Source organism: Alligator mississippiensis, chromosome 1 (assembly GCF_030867095.1).
Source record: "Alligator mississippiensis isolate rAllMis1 chromosome 1, rAllMis1, whole genome shotgun sequence".
NCBI classification, from domain to species: domain Eukaryota; kingdom Metazoa; phylum Chordata; order Crocodylia; family Alligatoridae; genus Alligator; species Alligator mississippiensis.
This window is the reverse complement of record NC_081824.1, coordinates 437,700,593-437,719,077: the sequence shown is the minus strand read 5'-3', so window position 1 is coordinate 437,719,077 and position 18,485 is coordinate 437,700,593. Positions and strand designations below refer to the sequence as shown.

At 41.7% G+C, this 18,485-nt stretch overlaps 1 protein-coding gene across 1 annotated transcript in view; it reads right to left on the bottom strand.

Moving 5' to 3' along the window:
* CWF19L2 (CWF19 like cell cycle control factor 2) overlaps nt 1-18,485 on the bottom strand; it is a 173,413-nt gene that overhangs the window by 14,978 nt on the left and 139,950 nt on the right. Inside the window, exons 15-16 of the mRNA XM_014600714.3 lie at nt 9,339-9,494; nt 7,730-7,810 (exon numbers count right to left, since the gene is read on the bottom strand). Coding sequence (XP_014456200.1) covers nt 7,730-7,810; nt 9,339-9,494 — 237 coding nt within the window. The remainder of the gene's footprint in view (nt 1-7,729; nt 7,811-9,338; nt 9,495-18,485) is intronic.

Below are 18,485 nucleotides of genomic sequence, written 5' to 3'. Positions count from 1 at the left end.
TTGAATATTGGTAAGGATAAATAATTGTGAGGAAAGAACAGCAGAGCAGAATTCTCCCTTGATATTGAGGGCATCAGAAGATGGATTTCTCAACATTGGAAAAGTGAGTTACAGAAAAGACTGTGATTCATTTTGTTGGATGATTAATTTAAGAAAAGGGGAGGGGGATATCCAGTAGAACTGAGAAAGAGAAGTGGATTTAACAAATGGGTGAAAGATGGAAGAGAGAAGGATTTTTAACAGAACATTAATCCAAAAAATATAGGTAGGAACTTTGCCATGGTAAGGTACCACTGATAAACCACTCAAACAAAAAATCAAAGTTCTATAAACAAACAGCAAAAGTTAGTGCAGTTCACAGAGAATCATTTTACTATAAGTTGAAATTAAGGAAAAATGTATTGTACAGTTATGAAGAATGATAGGATTGTTAACAAGCATCTGAAAACTTAGAAAAGGGCACAGGAACAAGCACCTGATGCACCAAAAGAATTCAAAATTAGACAGAGACCAGTCTGGCTAGATAGCAATCTCTTCAGTGAGTTGAAACACAAGAAGGAATCCTACAAAAATGGAAACTTGGTAAAATTACTAGGGAAGAGTATACAAATATCACAGAGATATAAAAAGAGAAAGTCAGAAAGGCCAAGGCATAATTTGAGATACAGCCAGCAAAGCACATAAAAGGCAATAAAAAGGGATTCTACAAGTATGTCAACAGTAAGAGGAAGACCAATGAAAATGTAGGTCCCTTCCACAATGCAGAAGAAAATCTAGTTATAGATGATGCAAATAATGTTGGAATATTTAATGCCTTTTTTACTTCACTTTCCACAAAGAGAGGCAGCTACCAGATGATGAGTACAGTTGGCAACAAAGCTAGGGAAGGAGTCAAACAGCCTAGGAAATGGCAGGTTATAGATTATTTAGAGAAGCTACATATATGCTTTCAAGACAGCAGGCCAAATAAGATGTACCCTAGGGTACCGAAAGACTTAGTTGAGGTAATTTCAGAGCCACTGGCTACCCTCCAGGTTAGGTACAGACATTCAAAAAGCCCAAGGCAGAATCAATCTAAATTATGTGGTTTTCTGTAAGTGGTGTAGTTTAGGTAGCAAATAGAACACCTATTTCTAGAGCAAATCTAAGATAAGGCAAATCTTAGACTGGGTCCTGCCATTTTAAAATCAGCCTGTGCATGCTGAAATTCTGTTCTATTGCAGGTGTAGATCGGTTTCTGATCACTTTTACTGGTAAAAGTGTAATGTACCTGGCCTTTGAAAATTCATGAAGGTTGGGTGAGGTCCCAGATGACTGGAAAGATGGGCACCGTATCTGCCCTTTTAAAAAAAGGAAGATCAGCGGAAATTACAGATCAGGCAGGCAGGCAGGCTCTGTGCACCGGGGGAGAAAGGGGCAGGGGTGGATATGCTAAACCTTGACTTTAGCAAGGTTTTTTAATACTGGTCTCCTCCAACATTCTACTTAAAAACTAAGGAAATACAGACTAGCTGAAAGTAATGGAAGGTGAATACATGACTGGTGGAATCATCAAGCTCAATGAGTAGTCAGCAATGACCCAATGTGTAGCTGGGAAGAAGGTATCAAGTGAGGCTCCCCAGGGATCTGCCCTGGGTCCAGTGCTGTTTATTACATTGACTAATGATTTGGATGATAGGACTGAGTGCACACTTAGCAAACTTGTGGATGATATCAAGTTAGGTGGAGTTGCAGATACTCTGAAGGGCATAACCAGCATCCAGAATGACCAGGACAGACTAAAAAAATGACCTGCAAATGAGATTCAACAAAGACAAATACTAAGTCCTTGTACTTGCATTGAATAATTGCATTAGCAAATGCAGACTGCAGAATGACTGTCTAAGCTGAAATGCTGCAGAGAAGGACTTGAGGGATAGAGTACACCATAAAGTGAATATGAACCAACAATGTACTCTTGTTGCAAAAAAGGCCAATGGCATACTGGGCTTTATTAATAAGAGTGTCAGTTGCAAATCAAGGGAAGTGATTCTTTTATTCTATTCAGTACTGCTGAGGCCTCAGCTGGAGTACTGTGTCCAGTTTTGGGCCCCACACTTCAAGAACGATGTGGACAGATTGGAAAAATAAACCTCCAGCAGAAAGCAACAAAAATGATTAGAAGCCTGGGAAATGAGGCTTAAAAGGAAAGACTGAAAGACTTAGTCTGGGAAGAGGAGACTGGGGGTGGATTTGATAAGAGTCTTCAAATACCTAAAGGGCAAATACAGAGAAGATGGATATGGACTTTTCCCTGTGGCCATAGGGGACAGAACTAGGGGCAAAAGCTTCAAGCTACTGCACAGGAAATTTAGGTTGAAGATTAGAAAGAACTTTCTGACTATGGGGATGGTCAAGCATTAGAACAGACTACCTTAAGACACTGTCGGTCAAGCATTGGAACAGACTACCTAAAGACACTGGTGAATCTCCATGCCTGGACATTTTCAGGAGCAGGTTGGACAGACACTTGCACAGGATGGTTTAGTTATGGGTGATCCTGTAATGAACAAAGGACTAAATTAGACAACCTTGAGAGATCCCTCCCAGTCCTAATTTCCTGTGATTTTAAAATCTTGCATTTCCACTTGCCAGAGGTACAAAGGACTGTCTAAACGAAGAAAACATAGGATTTTAATTAGCACTATACTTTGTGTTCACAGATAAATTATTTGAGCTTTCAATACTTTGTAGTGGCATAAGAAAACCTACCCTGTAATTCTAGGCTGTACTGGTGGAGATGTCACAAAAAAGATACGAGACAATAAAGCTGATTGTAGAATAAAGTATTCTATTAGTTCTCAGTCATCAGTAGGGGTCTACTTAATTTGCAGTTTTCACAGAAACTGTGAAAAACTGATTGTCCACAATTGCCAGAAAATATTGCATTAGCTGTAATTTCCTGTGAAATCAACCTAAAAAACCCCTGTGCATTATTCATATAATATACTGTTTTGAATGTCCCAATGCTACCACAACACAAAGATCATGTGATTGAGCCACAGATCACATGACTGAGAGTTGCTGTTTGCTAGTAGTATAGGCTAAGCGAAGGCGCCAGTCAATGAAATGAAAATGTTTCAGTGACAACTTTTAAGAAGTTAAATGCAATGCTGCAGTCTGAAGATGAGTGAAAATAAATCAAAAAGCTTAATATATTTCAGTTCAGGATCACACAATGCAGTTCCCTGTAGAAGCCTTACATTCAGATGGTGGTAAAATGTTTTTTTCATCTTGCAACATAACTCTGGTCGTATTGAGGAAAAACAGCATTGCTTGCCATTTATAATATTCTTACATTTAAATTAAAATTTAATATTTAGATTTATAAGATGATAAATTATATTACATAGTTTACTTTCCATGGAATTTGCTATTAAATTATACGGTATATGCCTCTCTGCCAGCCAGCAGCAAGAGACGGGGCCACCAGGAAATGCCCACAAATTCAACTCTTTGTGCTGTGACCAAGCTGCAAAAACTGTTTTTCTCTTGCCACTAGTAAAGCAGACCCCTAGTCATCAGCATATGTCCTACTCAAAAAATTCAAACTATGTTCCAGTGATCCCCAGTGTTTTTTGTCATTTTTCTTCATAGTAAGATGAACAGGTAACATCTAGCAGCATGGAAATAATTAACAAAGGCTTCATTCTTTGTGGGGATAAAAGCATGTGCAACATAATAAAAAATCTGAAAATTAATCTCTTGGCAAATTTACAACACATGAACATTCCCAGTCCAGTATGTACATAAGAACCCACAATCAGAACATACAAGAAGGAGACAGAGTATGATCATAGGATTATAAGAAAGTAGGGCTGGAAGGGACCTCAAAAGGTCATCTAGTCCAGTCTCTGCTCAAGGCAGGAGATCCCTGACTGAATCATCCCAGGCAAGTGTCTGTCCCACCTGCTTCTGAAAATTTCCAGGTACGAAGATTTCATCTTTTCTGTTGGTAGCCTGTTCCAAAGTTTGAACACCCTCAGAGTCAAAAAGTTCCTCCTAATCTTTAACCTAAATTTCCTCTGCTGCAGCTTGAGGCCATTGCTCCTAGTCCTGTCCCCTACAGCCAGAGGAAAGCCCACCTCCATCCTCTCTACAGTCATCCTTTGAGTATTTAAAGACTGTTATCATATCTGCCCCCTCAGTCTTCTCTTTTCCAGGTAACCCTAGCTATTTCAGGTTTTCCTCATCAGCATTGTTTCCTAGGCCCCTCATCATTTTTGTTGCCCCCTCCTGGATTCTTCCCAAAATGTCCATGTCCTTGAAGTGCAAGGCCCAAAAAAATAGAAACACCAGAACTAAAATTATGGCTTATTTTAAGAATTTTTTTTAACAAACTCTAAAGAACTTGATAAATGGAAGTGAAAATAGGTTCCAGTGAAGTCAGTGGGAGGTTGGTTACTAACTTCAATACTGCTAGAATTTCAACCTAAGTGTACAGAGTACATTGTTCTGTAGATTTGTTACAAATTACCTGCACAAATTGATAAAATGTGATTAAATGAAGCCGAGAAAAAATAAATTTGTTGAAGTGCTGAATAAATACAACTGAAATAAAGAAATAAATTAACCTATTGCTGCAAGTACCTTTTTAGATTTTACACTTTCTCATTTAGTCACCTAACATTCTATTCACACCTTTGGCTTTATCAAAACATAATCAATGCTAGATTGCTTAGATGCAATAGAAAGGGAACAGAATCAAGATAAAGAAGCTGAAAGGCAGTCAAAGATGGAAGCAATAGAAATAAAATCTACAAACTGGCAAATCCTCTTGCAATAAGAGGTCTCAAGAGCAACCACAGAAGGCTTCTGCCACATATTTTTTGCAGGGTCAACCAGAGTCCAAATAAAAGGGAAAGCCATATGTGCCAGCATTGTCAAATGTAAATACTAATCAGTTCAAAGGATGATTCTTGCAGCAACTCTAGAAGAACCTGTGAATATTCTGCCACCATTCTAAGTAGAAAGGATAAGATGGCATAGGGGAACCAGAACATCACCTGGGGACGAAAACAATACAGCCCAGGGCCACCTTCTTCTAACCTGAAGAAGTTCCTTCTCAGAAAATTGCAATAAATTATCACACTCTTATTTAAAGAGAGAGAGAGAAAGAGAGGAGCAACAGGTTTTGGAACAGCAGAAAAGGAAAACCTCATTCTGAAGCATGGTATAAGGGAAGTCCTGATCAATATGGATCCCATGAATTCCAACATAGTTCTGCTGGGCTGTTCCAGAGGTATAGGCCTAAAGCCCATGGGGCAAGACACAAAGGAATTTGACCACCCCATAATCCTCTGAAATATTTAAAGAATCCTGAAATTCCCTTCCTGACCTATACAATTAAGAAGAGGTCTTTTACTTTCTATACCGGTGGTTCCCAACCTCGAGTTATGACTCAAATGAGGGTCGCAGGGCAATGCCAGTGGCACTGCACACAAAGGAAAAGCTGCGCTGTATGCTGGGAGCTCCTGCGTCCCCGGGCCACCGCCACTGCCACACTCTGCTCCCGGCACCAGGTTGTACCAAAAAAAGGTTGGGAACCACTGCTCTCTACACCTTTGGTGATAAGTACAACAACATGCATGACACAAACAGAGGTTCATCAGGCACTGCTGGCCAAAAAGCTCCAATCTTAAGTCAAACAGATATATACTGGGTCCTTTACAATATATCTATTGCATACATACACACACACAAACACACACAATCAAGATATATATATGCATGCACTCAATACTGGAGCCTTTTATATATATATATATATATATCTATAAAATTTGGGCTGCTCCCTTAGGTGATAGGCCTTACTTTTTGTTCCACTGTGGGAGGAACCCAGTGGAAACAGTCTCCTGGGATTAAGCAACACCATGTCCCCAAACATATTATTCTGACAGGCCCAAATGTGTTTAGCAGCAGTAAGTTCTTTCATCTCAGTACTGGCAAGCAGCACAAGTTTTGGAAATGTTATTTTAAATTAAGGCTTTATTTATCTTTCCCTCCAAGAATATAAAGCAGGGGTGCTCAATAGGGCTTTGCAAAACAGCACTGTTCCACTTCGACTTCCATTTTGATGTTTTGATGAGATAGTGTTTTGTTTCATTTCAAAACTGTTTCGTTTCGTCAAAACTGTTTCACTGTTTCAACATTTCATCCATACGCTATCATGGGGAAGTAAAAATGCCTATAACTTTGTCATTTTATGCCTGATTCGCATGAAACTTGCAGGTATGGTAGCCCCTTCTGGGGGCATGAAGCCCCGTTTCAAAGGAACACTGTTTCATTTTGAATTTTGTTTCATTTTGAAAGCACTGTTCTGTTTCGTTTAATCGAAATTGTTTCACCATTTCAACATTTCACCCATAGGCTATAATGGGGAATCATGAAAATGCCTAAAACTTTGTCATTTCTTCCCTGAATCAGATGGAACTTGCAGGGATGGTAGCCCCTTCTGAGAGCATGAAGCCTGCAAAGTTTCACGGAGATAGGTGCACAGGTTTCTGGAAAACTGCACCTCAAGGTGTTGACATGCAAAACTGTCACTTGCTTTCAAAGGCAGCCTCCTGTCATCCAGCAGGCAGATCCGGGGGCCCGCACCCCCAGGAGGGCTGCGCTGGACTCCTCCTGGAGGTGTGGGCCCCGATCTGCCTGCCGGAGTTTGCTGCTACTGCTGCCTGGGACTGCTGCTGGGCACAGCCTGCACCCAGCAGTGAGAAGATAAGTGCTGCTGCTGGCCCCAGGAGCAGCCTCCCGTCATCCAGCAGGCAGATCAGGGGTCTGCCCACACCCCCGGGAGGGCTGTGGGGCTCTGCCAGACTCCTCCCAGGGGTGCGGGCCCCCCAATCTGCCTGCCGGATAACAAGAGGCTGCTACTGCCGGCTAGGACTTGCGTTGGGTGCAGTCCACACTCAGCACTAGGAGGATTGGTGCTGCCACCCACCCCAGCTGGCAGCAACACCATGCTGTCATCCGGCACAGAGATCTGGGGGCCCGCAACACCGGGAGGCCTGGGGGATGTGCTGGAATACTCCTGGGCAGGCGCAGCCCCCGGATCTGTGCACCGGATGACAATTTTCTTGCCATTTTTCAGTTGGTCTAATAAAAGGTATCATTTTGGAACCAAGAGTTCTAGCTTTTTGTATGTCTTTTTCTCTCAGACCAACATGGCTACCAAGTACGCCCCTGAAACATAGAAGATGCCGAATTTTAGCCGATTTTGGATTTTAAACTTCATTGCAGAACAACAAGGAAGTTTTTTTGCCTCCCTGCCTGCCATCTGACACCTCCAGGGAAGGAATTCTACCTGATCAACACATCAAATAGCTATTCAGCACAGCTCACAAAGACACTCTCATGGACCCAGGGGGACAGACTTCCATCTTCAGCTCCCTCTGTGCAAAAATGAAGTTTATTTCCTACCTATGGGGACTTTTTACCATCTTGTACCATCTACACGTTTGCCAGAGCCTGACGAAGGGACTTTGATCCCAAAAGCTTGCAGAAAAGGACAATTTTCTTGCCATTTTCCAGTTGGTCTAATAAAAGGTATCATCATTTTGGAACCAAGAGTTCTAGTTTTTTGTATCATCTAATTGAGTGCACTTTCTCCCACACAGACAACTAACAATTAAGAAGGATGACTGAATTTCAGTAAATAAATAGTATTCGACAACCTTCCAATACTTACAGACTTCCGGATGTCTTTTGAAGAAATATCAATCAGTTTTTTGTTCATGGACCACTCTTCATCTGATTCCATTATAGCTTTCTGTAAAAGTATTATATTTAAATGTAAAACAAAACCCCCCAAAAGGAAAGCAGTAAAGTCTAACTTTTTATGTATTAAAATGAAGTATACAGAATACTATGCATTGTGACTACCAAACATTTCCCGTATAAGGAAGTAACTTTATTTTTGGCACTTCTGCAATTTCCAGAACTTAACTAAAACATTTTACAGTAATTCTCTCAAGCTAATTTTTTACTTTTCAAGTTTTATAACTGCAGTCTTAACTTTTGCTTGACACAAATTATGTTTAACAAGAACTCCCAAATTAATAGAGAATAAAAAATGTTCATACATTCTGATCATTCTGCTCACAAAAAGCTACTTTTATGAATACATTAAGTTCTACTGAGTTTTTTTTGCACCTAAGAGAAAAAAAATCCAACTTTAGAAGCCTACTGGTATTCAAAGACTTATTATGCCATGTCTCTGCTCTCCTAATATGGAAACGGAACCTACTGTCACCAACCATTTAAATTTCAATTGCTGCATGTTTGAATAACGGGCACTTCTGAAAGAAAATTAGCTATGTACAAATGGCTCTGCACTAAACCCTGTAAGCTAGCCTCCTGTTGGACTAGCATACTCTGAGGTTTTCAAGTTTGATATTTAAATATTTCACTCAGGTACAACATTTCGGATGGGGATGAAAGCAACCATATCTTCATGAGATTAGTTGTTACACTTCACTGGAGACAAACCAATATGTGATTTTATACCGTATTAAAATATACGCATTTGTGCACACAAACATTTTAGATAAACTGCATAAAACAGGTTACAGATATGAAAACTAGTTAAAGATCCCAAATCACTAAGAGGCAAATCCTGATTCAATTCCTGCAGATAAAGAGGGTTCCATATACAGTGTCTGCTTTGTAAGGTAAAACTGAAGAACTCAAATACACCACCCCTGTGAATGCTTATGGAACAGAGGGAAGTAGAGCACTGGAGCTATTGACAGGCATATTTATTACACAGTGCTCTCACAGAGCTAAGGCACAGATGAAACAGGAACTAATACTGCTTCAGGACTGAAGTATTAGTCATAGAGCAACTTTGCCCACATTCCACAATGCGAAGTGGCACGGCAGAGCTCCTCAATTCACTTCTGCAGCCTGGGTACTAATGGAGGGTTTGGCCCTAAAATAATACATAGCTGCTACTTTTTAACATTACAAATTGCTACATGTTAAAATATTTCTCTGTTAATGTGCCTGCTGAGATGTAGGACCTGGGTTCTGAGCTGAATGGTATCACAAGTCTCTATAGCTCTTCAAAAATTAAGCTTGTTGCTCTTTCGATAGGTGACTGGGGAGTCAGATTCTAGGACTTTGCAGAGACACACAGACTGCTCTACTTCTGAAATGGAACTAATAGACCCACCAGTTTAATATCAACAAGCATGTCTCAGTCAGCAGAAAGGATGTTTTTCAACACCTGAAATCAGAACTGAATGGAATATGAAAAAGTCATGCAGCTGACTGAAGCCGAGGTACTTTTTAAATACCTTAAAGTAGATAGGAGCCATATCCCCCACTTCTTTTGGAAGAGGAATGCATTCATACACCATGTGGTAGCGTTTCTTTATGCTAATATTTGTCTCTAGGAAGACACAATCCAGTTCTTTAGCTTCAAACATCTTTACCAATGCCTTTCTGAACACCTAAAGGAGGGGAAAAAAAGTAATCTGAACTGTTTAAAAGTTTTCACATATTTTAATTTAGATTACATTCATAACAATTTAGTATGCATCTATTATACTAAAGTAATTTTTGAAGTCCCACACTTTTCAAAAGTTTTATTTAAATATTTACCCATTCTGTAAAGGCACATCAGATCTAAAAATCTATCAAGTTATCTTGGTAAATATGCTTTACAAGATATAAAATATGCTTCATTTCAATAAAAATTAGATGTCAATTTATGTTTTAAATTAGATCAGAGCTGAACACCAGAAAGTTGTGTGGCTTCACAAATGACACAGGTCTGACACTAGGTCTGAAACTTTCCATTTTCTGAAAAGTTAATGACATGGCTTTACTGACTGAGAAAATCATCTTACTTCTATTATTCTTCCCAATTACACAATTTATCAAGAAGTGACGTTTTCATCAGGCACAACTGACCTTTATGGCAGATACTAATATTGCCTTAAAAAAGCAAGTCTATACATCTTATCTCCACTGTATTAGAAGTTAACCACATCTCTGACTGATCTGACTTGCATGTGTGCTTAAGAGTTTCCTTTTACCAAATGAAACCCTTCAGACTTGATTAGAGTATTTCAGTTTATATCTGTGTGTGTCACTAGTGGCTATTTGTAACTAACAGACAAGAGATACTGCTCTCAGATTAAGATGGAGGATTTGGGCCTAAATTTTAAAAAATTACTGGGTTTTGTTTTGTTTTTTTTTGGGGGGGGGGGGGGTTGGGGGAGATCTTGAAACAGTGTTAAAGCCCCCAATAGTTGGAAAGCAGGTTCTTAACCTTGTCTGAAAAAAAATCAGGTTCCAAAGACATGGAGGCAAAATAACTTATCTAACACCCCAGACTACATAGTATTAAGGTAAAGACTGGCATCTATATGAGCCCACAGGTTATTAAATTATATAATTATAAATCCTTTGTATGAAACTCTTTTCATTCTACTACACATATTTCTAAAGTTTCTACTGTCTAGCTCTAGAGTAAATGGAAAATTGACACTAGCATAATGGCATCACCAGTATGAATGCTTATATAGCTTTACAGGCACTCCTCACTTAACGACCGAGTTCCGTTCCTGCGACTAGGTCATTAAGCGAATTGGTTGATAAGCGAGGAGCTGCCCCTTGATACTGCGTGCCTTGGCTTGAGACGCCGCGCTGCCGTTTCCACAATACGTTTCGTACAATACTGACTGCTCGGAGAGCTGGTCGTAAGTCCGCGCGGTCATTAAACAGGTAGGTCGTTAAGTGAGGAGTACCTGTATTACCAAGTGCATAAAGTAAAAAAAAAAAAAAAAAAAAAGTAAACTTTTCAAAACAGGCCTAATGACTGAGCACTTTTCAATCCACCATGCTTCCAGAAGTATGACCAAACTAAATCTTACAGTGCTTATTAAAGTCCTCTAAACTTAGAATCTAAAAGCCTGGAGACCTTTACTAGGAACACCCAATGTATTCTGTGGCAAAATTAACCCTCATGAAGGAACCATCTCAGCAAACCACTGCAGTTTTGTAGCATAGCAGATAGGGCAATTAATTAAAACCATCTAGGTTCTCTTCCCAATTTTTCTACTGGCCTGCTGGATTTTCCTAGGCAAGCTATTTCACAACTGTGCCTCAGTTTCCTCATCTGTAAAATGTAAATTTATGTTTATAATCTCTTTGCAAAGTACTTTGAGGTATTTGCATGAAGCTATTAGAAACCAACAGCTTGTTAGTAGGGTCAGGGTATAGAAATCTACTTGCCCCATGAATTACTATTATGTGAAAAACAAGAGCACAATGGTAGATAGTGCTGTAAATGACCACAACAACATTTATTTCTAGAAACTGGATGATCCATAAAAGGCTACCGTATTTCACTTCCCATAGATGTAATTGCTTTGATTAATTATTGTTTATTATATGTTATAAAACAATAGAATCATAGAAGATTAGGGTTGGAAGGGACCTCAGGAGGTCATCTAGACCAATCCCCTGCTCAAAGCAGGGCCATCCCCAACTAGATCATCCCAGCCAAGGCTTTGTCTAGCCAGGTCTTAAAAACCTCCAAGGATGGAGAGATTCCACCACCTCTCTGGGTAACTTGTTCCTGTGCTTCATCATCCACCTAATGAGAAAGTTGTTCCTAATATCCAACCTAAACCTAAACCTCCCTTCCTGCAACTTGAGACCAGTGCACCACCATGTTGCTTGGACATGCAAGGATGAAATCAGGAAGACCAAAGTGCAAAGAGGATGGAGCTTCCACTTCTTGTAAACTTCCTTTTTGTGTTTAAATTCACCAAAGAGTTTTCTGCTAAGCCAAGGTGGTCACTTGCCACATTTGCTATTCTTCCTGTACATCGGGATGGTTTTGTTCCTTTGCCCTCAGTAAGGTTTCTTTAAAATATCACCAGCTCTCCTGGACTCCTTTGCCCCTCGGATTAGTCTCCCAGGGGATCCTGCCCATCAGTTCCCTGAGAGAGGCAAAGTCCACTTTTCTGAAGACCAGGGTCCATATTCTGCTGCTCTCCTTTCTTCCTTTTGTCAGGATCCTGAATTCATAGACACACCTGTGATGCTATCCCTGTCATGAAACTTGAGAGGGGGTCTCTAAAGAGGCCTGAGGCAATGCCTGTGCCAGGGAAATTATGTGCTGGCCTTCTCCAGCACTTTTACGACTCCTGAGCATCATTAAGACAAGCAACAGGAACCAAACCACTGGTGACATAGTGATAACATGACACCTCTCTTTCAAGACACTACAGCCTTCCTTACTCAGGACAGCAGCAACAACATTTGCTGTTCAATCCTGGTTGTACAACACCACCTTTGAACAGCACTCCCCACCACCCCTTTTTTTTTTAAATCCCTGCTCTTGAAAACACCAGTGTTAACTATTTTAGCCTCAATCACAGTTGCATGCCTTACTGTTTTTTCACATGAAGGTTAAAAACTAAAATAAATTACATCTTACCCTTTCTTTGCCTTATGCTGTAATTACATGAATCCAAAATGATTTTGAATTTAAGATGACTCCCCAATAATTAGATTCTATGCATAGAAGATTAGATTCTATACATGGAAAATCGTAACAAATTTATAATTATTGGAGGACTCTCTAAAAATCATCCACCTCACCGCTACAAAGGGCTACAATAAACAAACAAGCACTGTGGCTGCAGAGCATACAAAAATTTATACATTTTCATTAAATTTAAATGATTTTATGTACATTTATTTGACATGAGCACAAAACATAATGAAAAGCAACCCATTAAACTGAAATTCCTACAAAAGTGTCTCCTACATCACTCCAATTTGCAAGAGAAGCAATAGTTATGCTAAGTAGCCAAAATTTGTCTTAAACAGCAGTGTGAACATCAATGAAAGTAGGTATAAATACATAAAAAATAATAAAAGTGCTTTTCCCCCTAACAGTTTGAGATACTAGACATGTATCAGGAATATTAGCTAAGTTGTAAAGCCAGGGTCTGATTCTACTTTTGTTACAGATAATGGCAATTTTTCCACTGAATTAAGTTCTTGTGCCTTCAGTTATCCTACACACCTCTCTATCACAATCTGCAATTAAGAGTCTGCAATGAAAGGTGGCCATACTGGTTGGGAGAAAAAAGGACTAAGTGAATCATCTTTCAAGAGGAGCCTTCTTTTAAATATAGAGTTCTATACACATTTTGGTTCTGGTTGGGAACAGATACTTAAAACCATTCTTGTGAGATTTCTGTCCCTTTATTCATAATTTATAATGCAGCAGAAGGCAGGGCAGAAATTAACTCATTCAGAGAGGCATAAGTTTTTGCAGGCAAAAGCCCACTTTACCAGAATTATAGATTAAATGATATATTTAATATAGTTAAAGTGCCTCTAACACCATTTTTCAGTGCAGGGATGCCGATACACATGACACTCCAGGCACTTTAATTAGGGCAGCTCTCAAAGTCATTCTAATTAAAGTGCCCCCCTCCCCGCCTCGGAGCACATGTATAAATGCACTGTGTTTGCCATAGATGTGTTACAAAATCATAAAAGAAACAAACATTGGGGGAGGGGGCAGAAAGGTAGGGAGCAGGCTATATTAAAACATGGCCCAACCAATGAAGAAAATTTGAGGAAAAAGAAATCTAAGAAGTCCTTTTATTATTCCTCAACATCAATCTGCGCAAGTGGGTAAAACATAAATAGTTTAAGGTTAGATGAAAGTTATGTTTATTAGATGTTTGATTGGTCATTCCCCATTTTATTTCTCAGCATTTTACACTATTTGAAGGAGAAAAATTATTCCATAAACACTGGCATAAAGGGAACCACACTCCTTGTACAGCCAATATTAAAATGTCCCTAATGTTTTCTTTCAGCCACAGACTTTTTAGTCATTTTCTAGTCTCAAGAATTTTCTTCTGAACATGTTCTTCTGAACATGTTTAAAGCTTTTCTCATTTCCAGTTCCCTAATCATTTAGCAAGTTGTTTATTTGGAGGGCTTTGTTTGCTTGTTTTGTAAGTTTTCTAGATCTAATGAACTTACTAGCTTTAGAGAATCTAACTTTTTTTAGGTGATTATCTTCACACTGCTTCAGTGTTTGCCCAAATACTGATTTGTGGACTTAAGAAAGAAACACCATCTTAGTTTCCTACCTTTTGTTCCTAACTTGTCACTTCTCTGAAAACACTTGGGCTAGGGACAGACATTACACATAGACCGATTTAAGTGATCAGAAACTGGTTTAAACCTGTAACAGAACAGATGTTCAGTGCACATAAACCAGTTTCAAAATGGCTAAAAGCAGTTTGAGATAAATCTGGTTGAATGTAGTATTAGACTTAACTGATTTGGCTCAAACCAGTTTATGCATTGTCTATCTCAGACTCCTTGCTGGTTTAAGATAAACCAGACACCCCCAGCATCCCAGCATGCTCTCCGGGCTGGACAGGGCTCTCTGCTCCAGCCACAGGGTTGGCCCCTCCCCTCTGCTCTCTAGCCGGAACAGGAACCAGCCCTAGCAGACACTGGCTGGCATGGCTCCATTAAGGCAAAGCGAACAGAGAGGAGGTTAATTTTCCCCTCCTTCCCCTCCACAGCCGGAGTCTGCCTGTCTGCCAGGGAGCAGAGGGGAGGGGGCAGCATCGGTGGCCCCTGGAGCTGCCAGACCCCAGCTGCAAGGAAAGGAGGAGGGAGGAATTAACCCATCTCCCTGTCCCCTTCACCTTAATGGGGCCATGCTGGGTAGGTTGTCCCACAGGGTAGGGAGGGGGGCTCCATTCCATGCTGGAGGAGACTCTTCCTCCTCCTCCCCCTCTCCTCGGGTGGGGAGCGGGACTCTGTGAGGTGCTGGATCTGGACTCTCCCTCCTCCTCCCCTTCCCCCCACTGCAGGGCTTGGGGGGAGGGGGGGCGGGCTCCATGGGTTGCTGCTTGACTCTAGAGCAGGGGAGGGGGAGAGGAAGGCTCTGTTCCACGCTGGGGGAACACTTCCCCCTCCCCCTTCTCCCGCCAGAGGGGCTCAGCTGGGCAGGGTGGGGGTAGAGCGTGTAGGGACCCTCACACACTCCCCTCATAGCTGCAGACCTCGATGCCTGGCAGCAGCAGCAGGGGGGCATGTCAGGGTGCTAGTGTCTGATGCAGGCATTGCTCTGGCCAGCGCTGGGTGGGGAGAGGGAGCAGAGCTTGCCTTAACCTCCCCCTGGGGCTCTGCTCCCTGTGCCTATAGCTCCAGCTCTGAGGGCAGGGGAAGCCCCGCACTAGAGCCTGCTGTTTCCCCCACTGCAGAGCATTCTGCCTGGAGTGGAGGGAGCCCTGCCCCTGCTTCCCCTTTGTGAGAACTGAGCTGCAGGCAGGCAGCGTGGAGCTGCAGGGATAGAGACAGCCAGCACCGCACTGGGGGCAAGGAGCACAGCCCCGCACAGCCTGCTCAGACACTTCTAACCCCGCAGCTCCATGCTGCCTGCCTGCAGCTGGGCTCTCACAGAGGGGAAACCCCAGGCTGAACTCTGCAGGGAAGCAGGGGCAGGGCTCCCTCCATGCAGGACAGAGGGCTTTGCAACCTGCAGTAGGGGAGACAGAGGGCTCCAGTGCGGGTCTTCCCCTTCTGTCAGAGCTCAAACTACAGGCACAGGGAGCAGAGCCCGGGGGGTGGGGGGTTAGGGCAAACTCTGCTCTGAGTGCCCTGGCATCCCCGCCTGTTACTGCTACCAGGCACTGGGGGTTGCAGCCAGGGGGGTAGTGTGTGATGGTTCCTACATCCCCCATCCTGCCCAGCTGAACTCTGGGCTCCCACTGCCCCTCTAGGAGGAGGAGGAGGGGGAAGAGTCCCCCACAACATGGAACAGAGCTTCCCCCTGCCCCGGGGGGGGGAGGAGTCAGGGGGAAGAGTCCTGTTCTGGGGCTGGGTAGCAGGCCACAGAGCACCCCCCCTGCAGCAATAGTGGAGAAGCAGGGGGAAGAGTCCCCTTCTGGGGCCAGGCAGTCGCAAAGAGCCATTCTCTGCACCCCACGGTGCTGACAGGGGATGAGGAGGGAGAAGAGCCCCCAAAGCACCAAACAGCACCCCCCCCAACATCCCACAGCTGTGGAGGAGAGGGAGGAGGGGGAAGAGTTCCTCTCTGTGGCCAAGCAGCCCTGGGTGCCCAAATTGCTCCCAGCTGTCAGAGAGCCCTGGGGCAGGCCTGCCAGGGCCTGGCCACACACCCTCACCTCTTAGCTCAGCTTCTCTGTGGAAGGGAAGAGGGCTGCTATAGTGCTCCCGGGCTTCTGGCCTGAGCCACTGCAGGCATGTGCCGAACATCTATCCACTTGGAAAAGAGTTCATTCTCTGCAGATTAGACTAACCTGCAAAGACTGAATCAACTCAGGCTTGGGCTTTTTTAATGTCTGTCCCTAGCCATAAGCTTTTATTTCGCCATTACAGTGAAGCTTAAAATGCATATTCAGTAACATTTAACAAACAGCTGTTAGTATAGTTGCTTTGTTGCACAGTATTTATAGCCACTTTTTAAAACTTACCTACTTCTTTTAAACCCCCTTCTAGTTGATAAGACTACATCTATCTTTCAACATTTCTTTTTCCAGAATATGCTGTAACTATTGCTTTCTTCTTCTCCTTTGCCACAATGATTTTCTTTTTGATTAGACAGATTTAACTTTTTAAGGCAGAGGTCAACAACATTTTGGAGCGGGTGGCCATTTTAATGAAGCCCAGCTCTGAGCATGGGCCACTTCCAAACCATTTCACATTCACCACTGCTGTAATGACCACTCTCTCCCTCATTTCCACTGCCACTTCTCTCTGCTGCCTGCCTGCCAAATGGATGAAGGTCCCCATTGTAGCCTCCTCCTTCCAAAATGCCAGAGAAGACCCCCAACTTCAGGAACTTGATAAAATTGCTTTGTGGGCTGGATCTCGCCCACAAACTGGATGTTGCCAACAGCTGTAAGGGATCTGCATCAGATTCAATAAGATTCCCAGCCTTCTTTATTAGGAAGAATATAATTTAATAAATATACTGTTACTAATCAACATTAACTTTTTTTTATTTCTATCCTCAAACTAATTGATCCTTTGTCTATATTCTTTTAAAAAATGCTATTACTTTTTTGTTCATACTCACCTGATTGGCAAGTTCATATTGGCAATTTGACATTCACTTTACTCTAATTTATCACAGATAATTACAATCCTAATTTGAATGTGCAATTGCTATGACTACATTAGGCAATTCTGAATGTCAAAGATTAATTCCTTGTATTACTGACATTTCCCCCGGAACGTACTACTTTGCTACCATGGGTATTCATATAATTCAGGTGAGGGCCAACATTTTTGGCAGGTAATAGTTATAGTTCCACAGAATAGTCCCACACTTTCTCCAAATGCCACTCCAATCCCCTTACCTTGTCCAATCTGTGGCTCTGCTTTCTGCTCCATGCCCTGTGCTCCCTGTTTGCTTTTTTAAATGCACCAAGAAACGAAGAAGAAAGTTAAACTTCACAATTGTCTTCCCTTCTCCCTCTCTCTCCTTTATCTACTTGCTTTACCATGTAGCAGGTTGAGAGCTTTGGCATCCACAGCTGTGAGTTTATTGAAGGTGTCAGTTTAAAACCATCATTGGAAAGGGAAAATTTCATTTCTGTTTTAATTTTTTCTCTTTTTTAATTCAGCACACAACTGCCATGGTTCTTTAAATAAAATGAATAAAAATAAGATGCAATACGGTCATTCCCATCATTTTTTTTAAACTTGTCTTTACTCCATAAACATAGCTTCCCTTTCATTCTAATCCGCTCCTACATTAATTTACACTCTTCAATCTTTTAGTTGTTCTTGCATTTTACACGCTATCCATTTAATGAGAGAAAAGCAGGCTAAATTTTTTCACCCATGAGCTACTCAAGATTATAATCATGTGAATATTCCAGACCTCCTAATGACACAGGACAATTCTTACTCTTCTGGACTTGGCCTTGCAGCCTTGATGTCCTGAATGAATGTCGTATCTCCTTTCCCTTCTCCCCTGCCCTTCTTTGTAGGGGTCTCCACGAGATCCCATAGCTTCTTGTTCTTGCATCCTCTCTTTGGGTGATATCATCACCCAGGGTCTAAGTTCCTATCCTTATGTCAATGAATTGCCAAATGGCTTACTGTCCTATACAATCTTTATTTCAGCTTGCCTCTCTCTTACACAGCCCTTTATGTCCTGCCATCAGTTTACACTTAACAGGGATAAATTTTAACTCCTATTCTTTCCTCCCATACTTCCTCTCCTTCAATCACCAAAACAGATCTGTTACATCAGCATGGTTTCCAACTGTTTCCTCTCATTTGCCCTAATCAGAAAATCAAATTTTGCTTTTTCTTCTACCATAATGTTTCTAAAAGCTGACCTTTTATTCCTATCCTCAATTGTCACCAGTCTTGACTACCTGCACTTTGGCCTGGCCTCCCTGACA